General features: G+C 41.2%; 2 protein-coding genes across 3 annotated transcripts in view; one reads left to right on the top strand and one right to left on the bottom strand.

Moving 5' to 3' along the window:
- The window catches only part of ACIN1 (apoptotic chromatin condensation inducer 1), a 35,063-nt gene extending 17,140 nt beyond the window's left edge, over window positions 1-17,923 (bottom strand). Inside the window, 7 exon segments of the mRNA XM_004694643.2 lie at window positions 348-1,607; window positions 5,067-5,155; window positions 13,670-13,789; window positions 14,208-14,319; window positions 16,140-16,205; window positions 17,613-17,857; window positions 17,860-17,923. Of these exon segments, the coding sequence (XP_004694700.1) occupies window positions 348-1,607; window positions 5,067-5,155; window positions 13,670-13,789; window positions 14,208-14,319; window positions 16,140-16,205; window positions 17,613-17,857; window positions 17,860-17,923 (1,956 nt within the window).
- Window positions 17,924-18,144: 221 nt separating this feature from the next.
- LOC101623684 (chromosome unknown open reading frame, human C14orf119) lies at window positions 18,145-20,637 on the top strand. 2 transcript variants are annotated; one of them, XM_004694642.2, is made up of 2 exons: window positions 18,145-18,258; window positions 19,535-20,637. In XM_004694642.2, the coding sequence occupies exon 2, from the start codon at window positions 19,536-19,538 to the stop codon at window positions 19,962-19,964; it is 429 nt and encodes a 142-aa protein (XP_004694699.1). In that variant the 5' UTR covers window positions 18,145-18,258; window position 19,535; the 3' UTR covers window positions 19,965-20,637. The 2 variants fall into 2 exon arrangements, with proteins under 2 accessions (XP_004694699.1, XP_012589435.1); XM_012733981.1 differs by lacking the exon at window positions 18,145-18,258 and adding an exon at window positions 18,290-18,449.
- Window positions 20,638-22,622: the final 1,985 nt, after the last annotated feature.

Below are 22,622 nucleotides of genomic sequence, written 5' to 3'. Positions count from 1 at the left end.
GCTGATTTTCTAGATTATTCAATATTATTACATCCCAGCTAGAAGTTGGATATTAGGGTATACATGTAAAAAGGCATTATCCACACCTTCAAGAAATTAATAATCTACTGAAGGAGATTGGGAAATGGATTCAACATTCTTTGGAGTCAAGGGACCTCAAAATTAAAAAGGACCCTACTTTGAGATCAGTTAATTGAAAATTATAGATTCTGAAAATAGAGGGAGGTAACCAAATGAACTGGAGGCTAAAGGCCTATTCCTGACAAAAATCATGACCGGTTCTCTTGGGATTGAAAAACACTGGCATGCAGAGAAAACATCTATGCAACCAGGTTTCTCCCACTTACTTTTCTGCTGTTGCTTGATGCTGAACGAGAACGAGAACGAGAACGTGACCTGGACTCCGATGTTGATCTGGAGCCCATCTTGGATCTACTGCGGGGGTTGGTGTGAGTGTGTGGCTGGGATACATCTCTCTGCTTGGATCTTGGAGGTGAGTGAGACTGAGAGCCTGAGCTGTCAGGAGAGCGAGATCTTGATCTAGAACTGGAGGAGGAAGATGACGAGGACCGGCTAGAGGATGAGTCGGCCAACTGTTTCAACTGGTGGCTTGCGAGATGAGTATGAGAAACCCCTCTGCCTTCCTTCTGTTCCAAAGATGGCAGTTTCAGAGATTCCTCACTGATCCCTTTGGCCGGTGCTAATTCCTCAATTTTTAGAGGGAGTGGTTGAGCAGATTTTTCTGATTCAGTTTCAAGACCCTTCTGGGTTGATTCAGCTAGTGTGCTCTTCTGAATTAGTGGCAGGGGACTCTCCTCTGGCACTTTCTCTGCTGGAGATTCTGCTTTGGCGTCTGCAGGAGTTGACAAAGGAGACAGGTCTCCCACCAAATGGACAGTATGCTGAGGTATTACTAGCTCCTTGGTCTCAGCATCTGTATTAGGAGGAGATAACTGAATGAGGACGGGGGGGGCTGGGCCTTCCATGGGTTCTATTTCTTCTTCACTCTGGAGTTGTGTATTACGTGGTGGAGAAGATGCCTCCTTGGTAAGTAAAGGCGGAAGAGTCTCCTCCTCACTGGCAGTCTGCCCTGGTTGTAGCACAAGAGGGGCCTTCTCTAGATCTTCAGTTAATCTAGGAGGGGAAGGGGACTTCGATTTTTCCTCCAAGCCTTTTGAAGATTTTATTTCTCTTTCTTCTTCCTCAAAGGGAGAAACTGTTTTTATCTCTTTCTCCTGCTGATGTCTAGCCAGGTAACTTCTTCTTGCTTCTTCTTGGGACCGTGTAACTCTCCCCCCTCTCTCTAACCCCTCCTGTTCCTGGGGTCGTATGGTTTTGGGTTTCTCATCCATCACTTCCTCTGGTTTTGCTATGGGAAGCTCTTCCCCCTCTTCTTCCTTAAACTGTTTCAGGACTGATGAATCTTTAGATTTTTGTCCCTCATCTTCTACCTCCTCATCTTCCTCATCTTCCTCTTCCTCCTCTTCTTCCTCCTCCTCTGTTTTCACATTTCGATCTGCTCTGACCCGCAGATTTCTGGAAGGTGTTTCTTGATCTTCCTCCTCCTCAGCAGCCTGGCTACACTCAGAAAGTTTAGCTGCTCTTGCCTGAAAGAAAAGACATAAAAAACTTCTAAAAATATACTCACTATCAACAAAGGAGAAAAAATGCCTTACAAGTCACATGTAGGAAGGAAATCTCAATGATATACCTTCCAGTAGCACAGAATCAAGTTAACACGAGAGATAAGCATTACCAGTATGAGTTTTTATGGTAATCAAATTAGAATGACCAAAAGGAATGAAACTGCTATGGTTTCAGCTTTAAGTTTATTAATAAATGTAACAGAACATGGGCTCCTCCTTTGTGGCACAGGGGTTAAAGACACAGCACTAATAAGCTACTGCCAGCCACTGCAATATGAGTCGATGCCAGGCCAGGGAGCTGACCCACATGGGGAAGCAGGCCTCTCCTATCTCGCCCGTTGCTCTCCTCAGCAGTGTATTTCAGTAGATCCATCTGTTCTGCTCTCCCCTCTGTCTCTGGTGAATCATCACCCTCTACACCTCTGTCCTATACCCCAGTTCTTGTATGTATAAATGAATGAATGAACAAAAACAGAACATCCAGAGGGCAGAGGGATAGAATGACCCACTGTAGAAAAGGGGAGGTTCCAGGTTCCCTGCCCCACCCAGGAGGGAGGGTGGAGCTGAGCAGAGAAGAAAGGAATCTATCATATGTTGGTGTACTTAATCCCTCCTCCCCTTTCCCTTGCATAATCATACACTATATACACATTGGTATTTTCCTCAACACAGTATCACAAAGCTTTCAAGTTTTAATTGAGTAATTATGCAACAGGGTGGACTCAGGAAAAGGGGAGGTTCCAGGTTCCCTGCTCCACCCAGAAGGAGGGTGGAGCTAAGCAGAGGAGGGAGGAACCTGGAGAGGAGTCGGAGAAGGAAGCAGGATGGAGAGCCAGAAGACCTAAGGGAGGCACAGGGAGCAGAGAAACATGTAAAGAAACTGAGTTTGCTTCTTGGTCCTGAACTGGTTGAAACAGATGTGGGTGAGAGACCCGGGGGTAGTTTCACCATGGCAGCATTTATCTTGATTTTGATTTTGTTCTTTTCCTCCCAGACTAGTCTGGCCATTTCTGACCCTTTTCTATGGGTCCTGGCCAAAAGATACTTTAGACTTGTGGAGGGCTTTCACGCCTTACTTTGGGCAAATCCTTTTTGGGTGGATTTTTACCTACGAGGGGACAGGTTAACTTTGGGTGTTTGATTTAGAAACTATATTCTTTGTCTTTTCTGTATTGCACATTCACTGCATTAAAGTTCCTTTCCATTAAAGCTCGTATGTCTTGTCTTGATGCGGCAGATGGCAGAACCTATTTAGAGCAGGCAGGTTTGGGTTCAGTGGTACCCCTCTCTCCCTGTCCTGTTAATAGATTTGGCGCCCAACATGGTAGGATTGGAGCTATCCACGGTTAGTTCGCCCCATGGGGAAAATTGGCTTTGGCTTCCCTATGGCACTGGCTACCATAAGTGCAAATGGGGTTTTTTATTTCTCTAGTTTTTTTTCCAATGTAGATTTGCTGTTGAAAAAAAATGACTTGGGAATTGTGAAAATTCTGTGTGTATGTGTAGTCACTTGCTAAGAGGTTTGATTTTTGTGGAAATTGTGAAGCAGTTGTACTCAAAAAATGGTAGTAGGTTAGAGCATGTGGCCAGATTAAAGACTGCGTCTGAAGCCACTTGGCTGGCTTCTCTGAAACTTGGAAGTTTTTGTTCTTTTGGGCTCATCCTAAGATTTTCCACTTCCTTTGTTAACTAAAGTTGTTAGGACTTTGTCTGACGGCTGCCAGTTTTGTCTTTAGCATTTCTAAAGGCAACGTTGGTTTTTCAATGACAGATTGCTTTGACTTTGACTACTCCCTGATCTCTGCCTGAGGGATTTTGTGAGCCAAAACCAGAGCAGTGTTGTTGAAATTAGGAGCATTGTTTTTGAAATTAGCAGATGTATGCTTGGATACAAAGAAACACTAAGCCTTGAGCAGTAAAAACCTTAATGGATTCATGGATAACTTGAATTTTTGCAAAGCCTGGATCAGAAAAATTAGAAAAAATACTGTCTTAAGTCTAAAAGTGTTTGCTGCTGTGAATTTTGTTGACATAATTTGTTTGGTTCATGTTTGCCATTTGAATTCTAGATCTGTCTGATTACTGGTGTAAGACAAGATTCTAAGAATCTGCTTCCTACTGAGGAAGGTCTGTTGTGGAAAGCACACTTCATAGTGTATGACGCAACTATATCACATTTTCATACCTGTGTTGTTGTTTCTCCCTTGTGTGGGGAGGTGCAATCTGTACCTGGTTATGTTAACTTTGCGCTTTCAGCTTAAGTCCCACAGTGGCTAACAGAAGTAAGGAGATGATTCCTTTTTAATTGAAAGTTTAACTGCTGATTTTTTGTGTTTTGTTTTTCAGGTTCTGTTCCAGGAAACCCAAGAAATTGCAAGCTTAGTGGCTAACAACAAGATGACTGCTTTTGCTCAAAGTTAACTGTTTTTACCTTTACCCGCTGTACAGGATAGCTCTAGGATAGCAACTGAAACTTTTGATTTGTCAGTAACATTCCACTTTTTTTTTTTTTTAATCTGAGATTTTCCTGAGCCTATGGAGTAAAAACTGCAGTTACATAAGATATTACATGTGGAATAACTAAGAAAACTGTCTATAATGTTGTATGTCTATATTTCCTTGCCTTGTGCTTAACTGTCCTGGCCTTGAGGTGTTATAAAATTGGTTCAGATGGTAAGAAATATTAGAAACAAAAAATGTAATGAAAACTGGTACACATTTTGAAAACAATCTGGGATAATTTTTGGTTTGTGGTAACTAATTTGTACTCTAATGTGTTGTTTTAAGGTGCTTCTAAGGTTGTACTGAATAAAATTTTTGCTTGGTTGATAATGTCAGGAAAATGCAAGTTTGGAAAAGTTAAGGTTTTTGAGGACAAAGAGTCTCTAGTTATGAAGGAAAAAACAGAAAGGTATGGTTTGTCACCACTGCACTACTGAGTAGGAGCTTTCATAAAGATTGAGACTGTTGTTGCTTCTGTGTGTTGTGTCATTCCACCCACTCCCCCCCATTTGGAGGGCTTTCACAGGCCTTGCTTTGGGCCAATTCCTTTTGGATGTTTGATTTAGAAACTCTGTATTGCACATTCATTGCATTAAAGTTCCTTTCCATTAAAGCTCTTATGTCTTGTCTTGATGCAGCGGATAGCAGAACCTACTTAGGGTAGGCAGGTTTGGGGGACCAGGGGTGCCCCTGTCCCTGCTCTGTAACAATTACATCATATGTTTCTTAATAAGGTGCTTTGGAAACACAGCCCTGCCTACAAACTTCTACAATCAAGTTTTAGTTTTTACATATTCACTTAGAAATCTGAAGGCCAGAGTAGGTTTCAATTAAACAAGAAAAAGAAAGAAAACGACAGAAAAACCTAAACTACAAAAAAGTTTGGGGAAGTAATTAGCAGATGTCTGAGTTACCTACCTGTCTAACCCTAGATGATCGTCGTTCTCCTTTCCTTGGCTTTTCCTCGTCAGATTCACCCTTCTCTTCAGAAATAGAGGAACTTTTTCCTGTCAAAGTAAAGAAAATCAAGTCAGACACATGACATGAATAATTCAAGGTTGTTTCGTAAAATTCAAATCAATCACAGAAGATGAGCTGGTCAACACCTGCCTGATTTGATTTCCTTAGCTTCTATGTACAAGAATGTAACATCCTAAGGGTCAGTGTCTTAGTGATTAATACTTGTATACATTCTCAATGCATTTTCATTTACAAATAACTCAAAAAAATGTAGAAAACAACCAGAGTTTCAAAGCAGAGATGTACAAAGCACACTTATTTATATAAAATGTTTTATCACTCTGAATTAAAGCTTAAGATTTCACTATGATTGTTGTTTTCTTTGATTATCCATGCTATACTAATTTGGATCAAATATTATGGTTAATATGCCAGTTTGCGAAATAACCTTCTGAATTAAGTACTCACATGATAGTTTTTGAGTCCTTAAAGTTCCCAGAAATTATTTTAAACCAAGAGAACAGGGATTAAAAACTGGACCCTGTTAATTGGTGTTCAAAATTATTTTTTTTTCCCTTAGCAAAGTAAGTTCTACTTAAAAGAAAGCTTGAAAACCATGTATCTAGATGATTCCAAACTTTAATTCCATATAAAACTGGGGGAAATTTCATTCACATTCCATGACACATAAATCACTTACATAATTTGGGTCTCCATGTCTTGACCAAAAAGAGGGTATAAAACAAAAGATTTTCAAATTTCCAATGAGTAGAAAATATTACATAGTGTAATACTGATGAGAATGCAAATATTGACAAGGATATGGATCAACCCAAAGATAATTCTATTCCACATATTCACTCAAATAGAATGGCTTCAATTTTAATGCACTACAAGAAATTTAAATGATTCACAAAAAAACTGTTATATACATTAATAATCCTTAAATGCTGCAAAGCAGATTGTGTTGGCTCTAACTCAAGGTTGCCTCTCTTATTTCTATGTCTGAACAATCTAAAATGAACTAGTCTTTGCTCTATAATTTTTAAAAAATGAACTATAATATTGCAAATGTTTTGTAGAATTTTCCTAGTGAGGAAATCAATGGATCTCTGAATATATTACCATTTTACATCTGGGTTAGTGAATAAGCCAGCCCTGCATTATGGGTATATATGGTTAGGATATACAATGACAGGCTAGACTCTAGCAAACAGCTGAAGAATAATCTATTGGAGAATAATAAATAATGTGGTAGCTATAACAATCAGTATTAATTGTGGGTCTTCTAAACCTAAGGTCCTATCCAACCTCCATTTTATTGCCTACAGTTCTGTAACAAAGCAAGGTCAGAACTGCCAGGTTATAAGAGCCCAACCTACCAGGTGACTTTTGTATCAATTAAGAGCATAAAGTTGGATCCCCCTGGGAAGGGTGTGCATCAAGAGGTATGATAGGAACGCCCAGGGATGCTGACGACTGATGCATAAATTTATTCCAGACGTATACATCATGAGGTATGACCGAGAACACAGAACTGAACACTGATTGATGTATCACAAAGGACGCCAGAAGCCTATCAGTGGAGCCTTACTGATACAATTGAAATCCTGACTGGGGACGCAGGGCTGGACCCAAATACCAAAATGAGAAATACAGTTCCACTGTGCCTCTCCTACACCTCCCTTTCCTTTTCTAATTCCCTTTTTGACTAATACTGTTTATTAATAAAAAGGCCAGGATCTTGCTCGTCAGCAGCATCCTGCATTACGTAGCCTGTTCCACCACTCCCGGGTGTTGCCCGCCGTAACAAATAATGTCATAATTAAATGACTGGAGAAGGTTAAATTACAAAATGAGTATAACCTAAAGGAAATATTTTCCATGAAGTTTAGGTAAACCTCCTTTACAGGGCCCTTCCCAGTGACTCAAAAGGTTAAAGCACAACACTATGAAGCTAGCCACAGCCCCTTCACCTGACCAAGGAGGTGACCGATATGATATGGCATGGCAGACCTCTCCTGTCCCATCTGCTGCTCCCCTCAGCAGTGGATTTCAGTAGATATGCCTGTTCACTGTCTCTGATGAATCCTCTCACCTACTGTATCACTGGCCTGTACCCCAGTTTTTGTATGCATAAATAAATAAAAATAAGTCTTAAATTAAAAAAAAAAAAAGTGAATCCTCAGGCTATAAACTTTAGGTGATTAAGTCAGTGTAGGTGATTAAGTCAGTGTACGTTCATCAATTGTAAGAAATGTACCATTCTGGGCCCTCCCTGGTGGTACAATGGGTTAAAGCACAGCATTATAAAGCTAGCAGCAGCTCCTTCAGCTTGAGCTCAATCAAGGTGACCCACATGGTGCAGCAGACCGCTCCTGTCTCAACCCACTGCTCCCCACTCTTATCTCTGGTGAAGCTTCTCACCACCCCTGCACCTCTGGCCTGTACCCTAGCTCTGTATGCATAAATAAATCTTTAAACAAAACAAAAAAAAGAAATGTACCATTCTGATGGGGGATGTTGATAATGGGAGAGGCTAAACATATGTGGTAGCATAGGGCTTGTAGGAAATCTTACCTCCCTCTTTGCTGTGAACCTAAAACTTCTCTCAAAAGTCTTGAAAATCATTATCAGGATGCTCAAGAATTTAAAAAAAGTTAACCACGCTAAAAGAGGAAACAATGTTGCAGATTTTTAAGCTTATACAAAGAAGGGAAATTATACACTGAAATACCAATCACGGTTATTTTAGTTTGTGGGGCTACTGATGACTATCCATCTAAGTATTTGCTACCATCACTCTAAGTTCTCTAAAACAAACATTCTTTTTATTTTCAGTTTAAAAAAGTTATGGGCTCATAAAATCCTACAAAAGATGCTTTGTGGTATATCAGTAAGCACATATATGCTGAATAAATTGTGATCCTAAGGAAAAAAGATAAAATACAAAACTTGTCAAATGTGTCAAACAGGTCAATTAAGAGTTTTAGATGGGTCCCTCCCTGGTGGCACAATGGATTAATGAAGCTCCCATAGCCATCTCACCTTGAGTCCCATCCCTGGTCAGGGAGGTGACCCACATGGTGCAGAAGACCTCTCCTGGCCTGCCTGCTGCTCCCCTCAGCAGTGTGCTTCATTGATCTGTCTGTTCTATTCTCTGCTCTGCCTCTGGTGAATCCTCTCACCACCCCTGCATCTCTGGCCTGTACCCAGTTTTATATGTATAAACAAATAAATCTTAAGAATATATATATATATTTTTGGGATATATATATATACACACACATATATATATATCTCCAAGCCTCTCTCTCTATATATATATATAACATGTAACATATAATATATTATATACATATATATCCAAGCCTATTATTAGGATTGGGTTTCCACTGGGGGGGGAAAAAAAAGTTTTAGAGTTAGATATAAATAGCTTCTTCATCTATTGTAAATTATTCCATCCTACTGGATCATGTTATTTTGATTCAGTAAAAAGGTAGTGATAAGGCCCTCCCTAGTGGCGCAGCGGGTTAAAGCACAGCACTAAGAAGCTGAAACCACTTCCGCATGAGTTCGATTCCCGCCTGCCCCGGAGGAGATCCACATGGCGTGGCAGACCTCTCCTGACCCGCCCGCTGCTCCCCTCAGCAGTGTACTTCGTCAATCTGCCTGTTCTGCTCCCGTTCTGTCTCTTGTGAAGTCTTTCGCAACCCCTGAGTCTCTGGCCTGTACCCCAATTCTGTATGCACAAATAAATAAATCTTTAAAAAAAAAAAAAAAAGGTAGTGATAGGATGTTTGGCTCACTACTCTGGAAGCACTTTAATAAGTCATCAAAAAGATGTGAGAAAAATGAGCAGGGTTGCTTAGAAAGTTCTGATTATTTTGAGAAAAAAAAATACTGGAATGAAGTAAGACTCTAGAAAGCCATACACATGTAAGATAGAAGGAAGATATGAAGAATCTCTTACTGGATCCTGGTAAGGAGCTGATGTGATAAAGACAAGCTTTGGGGAAAGACAACAGCTTCTATAATGAGCTCATGGCCACATGCATATCTTAAGCTATATGTTAATACGACCAGTGTAGAAGTTAAGCCCCTTTAGCAAAGGGTGGAATCCAAAATAGTAATAGATAAATGTATTTCAAGAACAAGTCCCAAAAATAAAAGTAAGTCAGGGTAAATACAAGATTTCCAAGATTCCAAAGCTAGAAGCTTCTAGGAGAAAACATGGCTGCTCAGCTGCTCTGCTCCATAGTGTAGAATTTATTCAAGTAAAGAATACATTTAAGGTCAAATAGGAGAGTAGTTTCTTTGCTGTAAAACTAATCCCTAATTTGCAGAACCAAAGTAAGTTAATTAGAAATTACAACAAAGCCTTGGGTGTCCTTGGGTATGAAAAAGCAGCAGGAATTAAGAGAATAAGCAATCAGATTTATATGAGACATAGGAATGAGAACTAATGGTCTGTAAGCCAAAAACTAGCTCAGATCCTCTGGAGTCATTCCTTTGTTAGAGAATCAGTACTGTAGATAACCATTTTTAAATGTTTTTATATTTTTCCTTCTAATTTCCCTAAAGTGGGCATTAGAAAACAATTAACTAAGGCATGTAAGGGTCTCTGTATACCCAGAGAAAGGAATCAGACAACTTCTGACTATGGAAAGTAGATACTAACACCTTAGAAAAATTTGAAGAAAGTGGTGGAAAGATAAGACAGTGAGAACCAGGGAGGATTTTATAAATCAACTCTTCCTTTTTGGGATTTTTGTCTATGGAACATAAGGGGGAGGTTGTAGAAATATAAGCTAAGAATCCTGGTAAAATACTGAAAAACTTATTCATCCATCCATTCATTCATAAATTGAGCTAATTAACAGAGTCACCAGGGGACTTTTTTAAAATGAGACTTCCAGGGCCTCCCTTGTGATACAAAGGGTTGAGTTTCAGCACTATGAAGCTACCTCAGCCACTGAATTACTTAGGCAGAAGTGCCTAAGCTTCTTAGTGCAGTGCTTTAACCCGCTGCACCACCAGGGAGGGCCATAAGTAAAAATTTTTAAAAAATCAAAATGAGTTCTAAGACACATTCCCTGAGATTCTTTGGTACTCCATATTCTAAAAATAGCAGTATTAAAAACAAATCTTCATGGTTGGGAAGATATATTAAATCTTAGTTTTATTAAAATTTTATTAGAGAATCCCAAAACATCCAAAGCTAATGAATAAACTGCCTATGGTAGGCTGACAACGTACATCTGAAAGCATCTATATTCTGGGTAAACCCTAGATGTTACCTGACTCAACTAAGGACTGCTAGAACTTATAGCCACCATTCCCATTTAGGACCCTGCTAAAATTTTGTACATCTTCAAGGCCCTCCCTTGGTGGCGAAACAGGTTAAAGCACAACACTATGAAGTGATCCACAGCCACTGCAGCACTAGTTCGATTCCCGGCCAGGGAGGTGACCATATGGTGTGGCAGACCTTTCCTGTCTTGCCTAATGTTCCCTTCAGCAGTGTATTTCAGTCAATCTGCTTGTTCTGCTCCCCACTCTGGTGAATCCTGTCACTCCCACCCCCAAACCCTGCCCTGCACCTCTGGCCTATACCCCAGTTCTTGCATGCATGTATAAATAAATCCTTTTTAAAAAATCTTGTACATCTTCAATGAAATTCAAATTCTAGACAAGATCAAAAATCGTAAAGACTGTTTGGTAGTTGTTGGCCATACTGTTATTTTTCCATCTCTTTCCTTTTCTTTTACCTGTTTTTCCTCCATAGATTACAGTCATGGGCCAATATCATGGTAATGACATTAAGCACAGAAGAAGACAGGCTACCCTAATGGTAAATTTTTTTAGTTTAAAAAAGTGAACACTATAAGCCAGAAAGAGAAAGAAAAATACCGGATGGTTTCACTCATAGCAGGAGTATAATGGACCAGGCGAGAAAATAACAAAAATAATGAACAACCATAGACCAGAGACATTCTGTGGGGGTGGAGTGGGGAATGGGATCAAAAACGGGGGGGGGGGGAAGGGAGGGAAATGCACGGGACTATGGTGGTGGCACAGGGGTGATTTGGTGATGGGAAGCCCGTGGGGATTACAATTGAGATGAAAAAAGAAATGTGAAAAATGATGTAAAAATAAACTTTTTAATAAAAAAAAAAAAAAAAGTGAACACTGATATTTACCATTATATAGTCTTCTAGTTACAGCACTGTAATTTGAAATCTGTATCTACTACGTTATGTGTGCCACAAATTTATTTGCTTTTGAAACTTTATTTCTATTATGGGATACAGTCCTCATTTTCATTTCAAATTATGTTTTTTTTTTTTAAGATATATTTGTGCATACAGAACTGGGGTTCAGGACAGAGGTGCAAGGGCGACAAGAGGTTTCATCAGAGACAGAGTGGGGAGCAGAACAGGCAGATCAACAAAGTACACTGCTGAGGGGAGCAGTGGGCAGGCCAGGAGATCTGCTGCGCCATGTGGGTCACCTCTGGGGTGGGTGGGATCAAACTCATGCTGAAGTGGCTTTAGCTTCTTAGTGTTGTGCTTTAACCCACTGTGTCACCTGGGAGGGCCTCAAATTACAATTTCAACTAAGCAAGGCCTTTTTTTTTTTTTTTTTAAGAGAGCTTGGTATCAAATCCTGGTCCTATTGAAAGTTTTCAATAGTTTATTACGTTTAGGAAAAAAAGCTCATACTCATTGGTTTGATATTCAAAGCACCCTGTAATATTAATCAAATATGTATACCTTTTAATTTCTTATTCTTCAAAATTAAAGAATACTTTTTCTGGCTATTTGTTTACTGTCCTTTAAAATTACTATATTCATTTCTATCTCTATGCCTCTGTTCCTCCCTAAAAATAGCCTCTTGTGGGCCCTCCCTGGTGGTGCAGTGGGTTGGAGCACTGCACTGCAAAGCTAAGCCAAGCTATGGCTGCTTTAGTGCAAGTTCGATCCCCCGCCCTGCAGGTGATCCGCATGGCATGGCAGACTTCTGTCTTGCCCCCTGCTCCCCTCAGCGGTGTACTTTGACCATCTGCCTGTCCTGCTTCCCTGTGTCTCTGGTAAATCCTCTCACCACCCCTGCTCCTCTGGCCTGTACTCCATTTCTGTATGCATAAATAGTCTTAAAAAAAAAAATCCTTTGTATCTTCTGTGCCAATTCAAATCCTTCCCCCATTCTTAAAGCTTGGTTCGAATCCTATGTATCCTTCCTAAGGCTCTCTCTAATCTTTCTAGTCCTCAGAGATCTTTGGGTCTTCTGAATTTCTATGGTGCGTGTGTCAGTACTATTTACTCGTCATTTAAAAACACACCATTATCTGTTAGCTTACATGCAGTTATCTTTGTTTCCCCTAATAGATTTTACAGTGTGGTAACTCACCATACACTCTAGCACAGAGGTATGTATACAGTAGGAATTCAATAAATATTTTTGACTGATTTTCATTTTAGAAACTAGTATCTTATTTATAAAAGATCTTTCAACCCTTTCCTCTTGACTTTATAAAAGGAAAAATGTGTTAAGAACAAAATGAATCAACTGAGCGTATTCTATTTTTGTATTTGAGGAGAAAAGAGGTTTCTGAAAGGACTTATTTCTCTCCTGTCATTAATATCTTCTAAAAATCAATTTTCATGATAGAATTCTCTATAAATGAGAATACCAACTTCCATACATTCTGAAAGTATTAGATATAGAATGATCATCCACCCCATGACCAATTAAAAATGATTCAAAACACTCCCCACATTGGCTTAATATAATCTAGCCACTATCCTCATGAGTCTTACATACAGTATTCTCCCTAGAGTATACTGTCTTGAGCAGGTGCTTCTTAGAAGACAAAGGCTGCACTTACAGACTTTTGCTTGAGATGCTATGCAAAACTAGGTGCTTAGTACTTTTTATAGAATTAAAAAAATCAATTTTGCCAGAACCAACCACACACACTGGTTAAAGGCCTTGGTAATATGCTCACAAAATACTCTGCATTGCCTCTCAAAGCACAACTGTAATTCTTTATGTAACAGTGTTTTTAATGCTAATCTCATTAGACTATTAAATTTATTTAGGCAAGAGACTTGTCTTTTTCTCTACTTTATTCCTGGTGCCTAGCAGATGCCTAGACTACAACAGGCACTCAATACAAATTTGTTGAATGGATTAATAAATTGCAGCTGATGTCCATTTAGGGAGGGTGACTGGTTGTGCAGCACACAATATATATAATAGCAAAAAGATGGAAAAAAGTTGTGACTGTTGCTAAGTTCAGAGGTATAAGAGGTTGTTAAAGAAGTACAGATGAGAAGGAAAATCACGTTTTATAGAACATTCTGAGAGGTTAACACAACATCGAGGTGATAGCAAGTTTCAAAAGGACATCATTTCCATGAAAAACATGTCAAATATCGATGTCACAGAATTTTCTTGGGACTTTATGGAGGCTTAGCATGAAAGGAGGCTAACTACCTCCCCCCACCAACTACGCAGTATTGACAAAATAGCGCAGTGGGGAGGGAGATACGTACTGGGCGATTGTCTGCTGAGCTCCAGCTCTGCTCTCTCCAGGCTGCTCTGAAAGTCAGGAGGCAGCAGGGAAGCCACTCCCTCAGGATGGATCATCTCGTCCTCCGACTCAGCTGAAGCTTCTGCAAAGTACAGATTGGGTCGGGGCAGGGAGGGAGTGAAGGACTCAGCATGTGGGAATATGTAGAGGAGTGAAGGAGGTCAGGCAAAGTCACAGATACAGAGTATATACCAAAAAAGAGCACTGTACACAGAGAAAAACTCCCTAAGATTAAGGTCTACCTCATTTAAGGATCGACTGGTTTACTTCTAACTCTTCCTGTTGGCAGGATTTCTCCTCTAAGATAGTCAATGTAAGTGTCTTCTTCCCTTGACAAAGGGTAAAGAGTAACCCACTTGGCTCCATAAACTATCAACAAAAATAAGCAGTATTTTCAGCTTGACTTATTCCTGAAATTGCCTTGTTAAACTGGCACATCTACTCAACAACAGGAATAAGAATGAAGAATTCCTTGTTAAGAACTGACAGTCTGGGCTTACCTTCAAGTTCTGCAGCTTCTCGAGCTTCACGTTCCAGACGCTGCCTAAGTAGTTCCTGCTGCTTTTCCAGATACTGCTTTATGAAACTATTCTGGCTCATTTCCTCGCCAATCTGTAAAGAGAACATGGAAAATGAAAGTCTAGGAAAGCCAAGCAGGAAAATGCAAGGAAGAAAATTCCATGGAGCAAAGATCTACCCCTTGTGTTTGAGTCCAAGAAAGATGAAGGCTCTTTCCTAAGCTACTCCAATGATACACAAAAGGCAGCACACAACTTTTTATTTAAATATTTAGTTCCAAAAGGGTGATGCACAAATAACTTGAAATCAAAATTATGCCTTTTAACCTGTTTTTAAATAATCCAAATTAAACATTTTTCCTAATATGTCCTAGTAATACCAAAACTGAGAAATTACTAGTTCATATTGACTAGCTCATCTTTTATTGACACAAAAGATCAATCTCTTCTTAGGCAGGAAACACTGTCACACAGCCCCAAATTTTAAGTACAGTATTTAAAAGTATGATGTCAAGAGACTAAGAAGAGGGATATTTAGTCAGCATTTAGACAGAGTTGTCACGCCATTTTCTCTGGATAAGAAGAAATCCTTTGTAACAATATTTAAAATCCTGGAGCTTAATTTTCCCTTTTTCTGCAGTAGATTCCCATGTCACTCTTCCGCCCTTTGGCTTTCTCTTCACAAGTCCTCCTAAGAACCTTTGATTTAGTAATTTTATTAGAACTCCAGAAATAGGAAAAAAACTGAACAGTTTCCACGCCATTAGTTATCTTTCCTAAGTGTGGTAAATGTTTATTTTCACCTAAAGAAGAAATTAATCTCTTGCTACTTAACAGATAGAGCAAAAATATGTATTTGTTAACAAAAGCAGTTTCAAAGAATGAGTAAAAGGACTATAATCCTAAACTTACTAACTTATTTCATTTCTTATACTTGTTAAAAGTTCTTAACTAAATCTCTGTAAGCTGGCCAGATCCTTACAGCATAATGAGATGATAACAAGGGAGTAGGAAGGTTCTTTTGTTTTTCCACAGTATCTTGGGACTTCATCTAGAGAGGAGCTGCACACACTAACAAAGACCTGGATTTTTCCTTTAAGAGTCTGACACACTATAATGAGGGAATTTTAATGCTTAAAAGAATCTTAACACAGTCTAAGACTTTAAGTGTTTGGGGGGAAAATAGGAATTATTTCTTCTAAAAATATCTAATACATAAACTCAATATACACACAGATGAAAGTAGATCCAATCTAGTTTAAGAGGGGAAGGTGAATGCCTACTCACTTTCAAAAAAGGTATCTTCCTTAAAGAAGTCCCTCAAAACAACTTCACAAAACCCCAGAGCAGTTATAAAACTATGGATCAATTCCAACCTGTTTCATACTACACAGAAGAAAATTAGGGAAAACAAGTCCTCCAACGGTTAAGTGTTTTACTCAAAATAAGAGAGGTAATACTGTTTAAAAGAAACTGCATAGTTAGTAGTTAACACTTGTAATGGTGGATTTCCTAAGGACTGAATTCTTAGAAAACCTATGTCAATACAAGAGTTCTTCCTGATCAGCAAGTATTTTCCTACCTGATCAGCAAGTAGACTGTCCTACTGTCACTTCATACCTACATTCTAAATAGATGAAAATATAAGACTTCATGTGTCTGCACTACACTTAATCAGCTAATCACTTCTTTTTGCACACACCATTTCAAGTATTAGAAATTAATAACTTCTCTGATTCTGTTTTTTACTAGTAGGCTTGATTAGAATTCAATTGTCATGGTATGAGAAAACTTCCAAATTAGGGAACTTAGGAATACTGGTGAGAAATTAGGCACCAAATATATAGTACCACATCCTTTGGTATGTCAGTACATCACAAAAGCCCACCTCACCTAAAGAACCTTCTTGCTTACCTGGGAATTTGGCTGGAATGCAGCATGGGGTGTTGAGTGTTTCTGTAAATTTTCTAGCATTAGAGCCTGTTATAGAGAAGGGCAAAAGTCAGACACCAAGGGAAAAATAAAACACCCTAATCAGTTCATTAAATTCAACCACTAATCCATACACACTTAAACAGTAGACCTTTTCCAGAGACTTATAAGACCCTTTACTAATACTTTTCTCATTCATCTTCAGAAGACCCTTAAAGGTAGCCATAGCTACCATTTCCAAATGCACAGAGAAAATCAGTGACCTGGCTACCTAAACAAATCAGTGACAGTGACAGAACCAGTACTACAATCTTCTCTTCTGCACTTCTGGCTAGTGTCCTTTCTAAATTCGGCCCCGCAGGTAAAATCACTACAAATATTCAAATCGGTTTCAAATACATAAAACCAACATGAGTTTTCTGCTTTTGGGCCTGCCTGATTCATTTGGTCAGTTACCACGAATTAGGTCTACCTGAGTGAATGTGTATAGTGTATAGTTAACAGCGTGGCACCAAGATTAACCAAGATTTATAAAAATTCAAGAGAAGTCTACAGAACAAAATGACCATACTGGAAAACTGTGGTCTGACCCAATCCCCAGAGAGGGAGGGAGGGAAAGGAAACGGCCAGCTTCTGTATAAGCAACGGTCTGCCAATTTAACCCTTCGGCCAAGCCAGCCTTAATCTGAACTACCTCACCTCGTATTCTAACTAACCCAGACCAAAACATCCTAATCTGCCCCTCTCAGTTTACAGCAAACCTATGCGCAAAATCTATTACTACCTCATGACAATCCCACCCTAATGTCCTCAAACAGATTCCAAACTCCCAACACACACCAACCTACTTCACCGCTCACATCAATATCCACCAATTTCTCACACCCAAATTTCTTTAGAATGTCCTACAAATTATACACCCCTTTCTAACCAAGTCCCTTCAGATCAAGGCTTCTCTTCATTTCGTGTCCCAAGCTAATCAAGCAGACATTTTTTTTTTTACCCTACCCCAACCTTATTCTTCCGAATACGGATACCAACCCCACCAACCCTCAGCCCAACTATACCCTTAACTCCGACCCTGCCCAACTCGCCCCCCCTCAGGCCAGCTACGCCGGTGGTTGTAGTGGGATTTAACTCCTTTAGCGGCGCATGCGCCGAAACCACAGACACAAACAAGGAGGGGGTGGGGGAAGAAGGAAGGAGCTTAAGACACTCCGGGAGAGTAGCGCGCACCCTCCCATTTTGGGCTCGCGCCGCTGCCGTTAAGGCGGGAACCGGCGCTATCTCTATTCCAGCGCGAGCCTCACCAACCACCGTGCGCGCGGTTCCCGAGGCTCGCGCTGGCGGCCTGAGCGAGCTCGCGCCGAGCCCCGACACTGCGCCTGCGCCGCGGCAGACTCGTCTCTACCGGGTCCGCTCCCCTCCGAAACCCCGGCAACGCCGTCTCCTCACCCCTTTGAGCCGCTTGACCAGGGCACTCTTCTGCCCGCTCTTGGCTAGGCCTCGCTGCTCCAATGCGGCCTTCAGGTCGGTCACCCGGAGCGCCTGAAGAGGCTTCCCGTCCAGAGTCACCTCCTCCAGCTCCGCCATCTTGCGTGAGGTACTCGGGTCCGTCCCGACGGCTTCGGGCATCTTCGGTAATTTCCGCCAACGCCCTTCGAACGTACCGAATTGACCCCGCCCACTGCCGTAGTCAGCCCTCGATTACCACTTAAAACTCCCCGGGTTCCTACGGAACTGCTCGGGTATTTCCGTCTACACATCGGCACCAATCGGTTCTTTCCATTCTCTCAGCCGCGGCCCCTCCCTTCCCTTGCTTTCAGAGCTCGGTTATCTTCGTCTCACCGAGGCTTTGAATCGAATCTACTCGGAGCCTCTCGACTCTGGCATAACCACCTTCGGAGTTATTCGGCTCTCTCCGGACCTAGAGTTGGGGCGCTGAGGCGCTTGGGTGTTTGGGGCTGGTCCGGCGCCGGAAGTGCGTGGGCTGCCGGGCTGGCCATGTTTAGGGTTTTCAGGAAATATGGAAGCGCGGCGATAGTTGGAATCTAAGTCCTCTTGAGACGGTCTCCGGGTACCCTGTGAGACACAAGGGGAGGTAAGCGAGGTAGAAGTCCGTCCCTGGCCGGGTCAGGCTCGGTGCCTGCGGGTTAATCCAGTAGGACGAGCCTCCCGCTCCCTGACGGAAACAGCTGCCGCCTCCCATCCTCTAAATCCCCACCACTCCCAGCTGGGGCTGTGGTGTGGTTTGGAACCTTGGAATGCCAGGCTCCGTATCCTTCAAAGTGGGCAAGTAGCAACACCTTGTCTTTGGACCTAGTCTGAACTAACTTATGGTCACCAAACTTGAGTTTACCGTGGAGACCATGTCGCAGGGCGCAGGAATAGATCTCCCTTTCTCTGAATAAGAGAATAAAGTTCCCCTAGAAGGAATTGCTTTATGTACATCACTGTGAGGACAAAAAAACTTCCCGAGACTGTTTGGGTGCTGAACAGATGTTAATTGCTTATGGGTTCCCTTTCTTTGTCACTGCAGAGACTCCAGCTTAACAGCAGAAGGAACACAAACAGTAAAGTAGGTCATAGACAAATAGTTTAAATTTTTCATTGCTAGAGATTCGAGCTATTCAAGTTAATTGACCCAGTTGCATTTATGATGGGAATCAATGGCAGTCATCAATAAATACTTGTTAGATATTAAGGGAAGTTGTTCGAAGATGTAAATTATCACACATCTGTTTTACTGACACTTTTTAGGTGCCTAAGCCACCAAACTATTTAGATAGAATAGCACGACTACTGACTTACGTTATTTTGGACCAAGTGCCCTCACTTACTCTGCTCTTTAATTTTTTCCTAGTGTCTTATAGGAAATGTAAGGCATGTTGTGAAGTACCTGGCATATTTCAGAGACATTATGCACTTTGCAAAGAAAATTCTTTAATCATGATGTTATTTATTTTTCTTTTCCTATTGTTGATAGCTGTGGAATAGCTGCATGTGCTAGATTTTAACATATACCATAGTTCATGTCAGGGAAGATGATTTGGACCAACATTAGTTTTTGTTTTGTTCTTTACCCAACCTGGACTATAGAAGTAGGAGGGTGAAAATGAGCATGGAGTATGTTGGTTATTTTCAGAATCTTTATGAAAATGATGGAGGAAGCAGTAGCTAGGAAGGTAGTGAGTTTGAAAAATAGGCAGGATGGCAAATATAAAATGAAGTTATTCATGACATTAAATGAAGGGCCCTGTTTTCCTGTAAATCAAATTGGTGAAAAATAATTTCCTGCGTAGATGGTGACTGAGTGTAGTAAGTTGTGTTTTGGTCACTCTGTCTAGAACGTACATAACAGTGCTTTTATGTTTCAGGATGCCATTGGAATCATCTTCCTCTTGGATGCCACCATCTCTCCCTTCTCCCTTACCCTCAGTGCCACACAGTGTCACTAACTCTTCCCCTCCCCCGATGTCTTACATAACTTCCCAGGAGATGAAGTGTATTCTCCACTGGTTTGCCAGTTGGTCAGGGCCCCAGCGTGAACGTTTCCTACAAGACTTGGTAGCTAAGGCTGTTCCAGGAAAGTTACAGCCACTACTGGAAGGTCTGGAGCAGCTTAGTGTGTCTGGAGCATACCGACCACCTTGTATCTTTGAGTGCCAGCTGCGTCTTTGGGATCAGTGGTTTCGAGGTTGGGCTGAACAGGAGCGCAATGAATTTGTCAGGCAGCTAGAGGTCAGTGAGCCTGACTTCGTGGCAAAGTTTTACCAAGCAGTTGCTGCTACAGCTGGTAAGGACTGATAGACATAAAGCGAAAGAAGATGACCAAAGCTGAGGATCAAAAGCCACAATACTCTACAGCTCAAACTTCAAATGTGTCAATTAAAGGTGCGGGGCTGGTATCCCAATCAGCTGACTGAACTTGCTGAGCACTGTTGACCTGGTATTTCAACGTTAACAGCATATGAACTGAACTCCTAGTGTAAATGTTTTCCAGCTCAGCAAATTCAGATCAAGAGTCTTCCTCCTCTCTTGCTTTCCAGGAAATGTCAAACCCTTAATGATTTAATGACTTCTTTTGCAACTATAATTGAAAGGAATTAACACATTATAGCTCAAGCTGATTGCTGGCCCAAGGAGTTTAAAGCAAAGCTTGCCCTACTCCCAAAACAAGATAGGAGAATAATAAAAGACTGTGTTTTTATGGGTTAGCTGGGTTCAGGTGACTGATTTCACCACCCTTACAGAGTCTAGCATAATTATGTGACATCCCAACCACTGGCTTTTCTAATGATGGGTTGGTAAAATTATGGAAACTCAGGAGAGGAAGATAACTAACCTTTCCTCCATACTGATGTTTGTTTGAACCCAAAGAAAGTGATTTTCTAAAGCCATGTGATATTTTTGGTGCTGGCAGCAGTTATTTCTATTCTGTAATGCTTCCTGACAATATAAACAAGCTCTTGTAAAGGTTTGGTTTTTTTTTATCAAAATAATAAATCTTCAGAACCTTAAATCTCTTTTATTGCAAAGCTGATACAGCATTAAGTTTTGATACAGAGAAAGGGCATTCTGAGAAAAATAGAACTTAAGTGTAGACGGTAGATCAGCCTTTCATCCAACTGTCTTCGAAGAAATAGATCCACTATCCCGCCTTCATGCTCTGGGTCCCATTACACTGCCCTTACATCTCCAGCTGGGTGCAGTGTGCATTGGGACTCTGGTGAGGGGTAAGGGGTAGATGGTCCAACCTGAAGACCAGCTCGTTTGTGATAGGCCACAGTTCCCAGTGCACTTCCCAGGATAAGTAGCATTAGGCAGAGTGCCACAGATAGACCTAGATGGGTCATGGAAAAATTGTGGTCCAAAGTAACCAGCGACCTAGGAAATAAGAGGTAATATTTGGCTTGGAATACTTACAAGTTTAGAAGTAAGGTACTTTATTTTTGTAATGGTTGGTCAAGATACTGATATTTATCTTTATTGATACTTACCTATATGTATTTTTGTGTAGAGGAACTGGAGTGTAGGCCAGAAGTAATGGGGCAGGTGAGAGGATTCACCAGAGACAGAGTGGGGAGCAGAACAGGCAAATTTACTGAAATGTGCTGCTGAGGGTAATAGTAGAGACAGGTTGGCTGTGCCATGTGGGTCAGCTCCTGGGCTGGGGATTGAACTTGGGCTGTAGCAGCAGTGATATTTTAGAGATTTAAACCCAGGTCACTAAGGAAGTCCAAGAGGTGAAGAGCTTTATTACAAGCTAAAATTTGTGAAGCCCTCCTTCATCCATTCAGTAAGCTAAAACAGGAAGTCAGTCAGAATATAGAACCCAAAGTAGGGATAAAGTCACCATTCAAGTCTTTGGCTTAATTGTTGGAAGCTTGGCAGTGAGGGGAGTGGCTTTAGGAAAGAGTCAAAACTATGGCATTTAAATAAGTAGAAAAAGTGCTTGGGTAATATTTAAGGAAGGAAGCAGGGGCCTCCCTTGTGGCGCAGGGGTTGCAGACAAAACACTGTCAAACTACACCGTGAATTCACCCCCGATCCTTGGGCCAGCCCAGGGAGGTCACCCACATGATGCAGCAGACCTCTTCTGTTTGAACCTGCTGCTCCCCTGAGCAGTGTATTTCAGCTTGTTCTGCTCTCCACTCTGGTGAATCCTCTCACCCACCTGCACCTCTGGCTTACACCCCAGTTCTTGTATGCATAAACAAATTTTTAATTTTAAAAAAAAAAGGAAGCAGATCCTCATTATTTGTGTATACATGTGTGAAGAAGTGTCCCCTAGAACACATATGCCATGTGTACTGACTTGGGTAGTGTATGTGAGAAGTGCTGGACTCGAATTCAAAAGAAAACTATTAGAAATGTTATCTTACTTGTTGTATTCTGCAGTAAATTGGACTCCTCCGTAATATACTTCCAGGCGCCGCTTCTGGAGAGTCAGGGTCAGGGACCTGTGCAGCACATCAGCTGAAGGCCCTTGGCAGCCAGGGGACTTCCACACTTGTATAGTGAAAACCAGACTAGTGGTAATGGAAGGACTGTGTAAGTAGCACCTGAATAGACATTTACATCTCTTAATGGAGGCATAGTACCAGGAAGAGTATATCTCATGGAAAGTGCAGGCTTAGGAGCAGGACAAACCAAGTCTACAGAGGAACAGTCATGGTACAAAGGTCTTAAAAGATTCTCCTTGACCATTGGGTAAATCCTCCGCCTCAACTGTCCCTTTACCTGCTGGCCCCTCTGTTCACCAGAGCCTGTAGTACTATTTCTGTCAGCTCTTCTCGCTCTTCCTTCCCCAGGTAGTGACTTGGGGGTCCGCGTAATCGTATGGAAAGCTGGAATAACAGGTCTCTGGTTGAAAGAGTCACAAGTGGAGAAGTAACAGCATCCATATCTTCATTAGCCTGACACAGCCGACCCCAGGGACAGATGAGAAGACCATGGTACCCA

This window comes from Condylura cristata, unplaced genomic scaffold (assembly GCF_000260355.1).
Source record: "Condylura cristata isolate star-nosed mole 26May11 unplaced genomic scaffold, ConCri1.0 scaffold00045, whole genome shotgun sequence".
NCBI classification, from domain to species: domain Eukaryota; kingdom Metazoa; phylum Chordata; class Mammalia; order Eulipotyphla; family Talpidae; genus Condylura; species Condylura cristata.
The sequence above is the reverse complement of the archived record's forward strand: the minus strand, read 5'-3'. Positions and strand labels throughout refer to the sequence as shown.

What these genes read in the sequence shown, in the direction of transcription:
- LOC101623684 (XM_004694642.2), top strand. Translation starts at nt 19,536, where the DNA reads ATGCCATTGGAATCATCTTCCTCTTGGATGCCACCATCTCTCCCTTCT.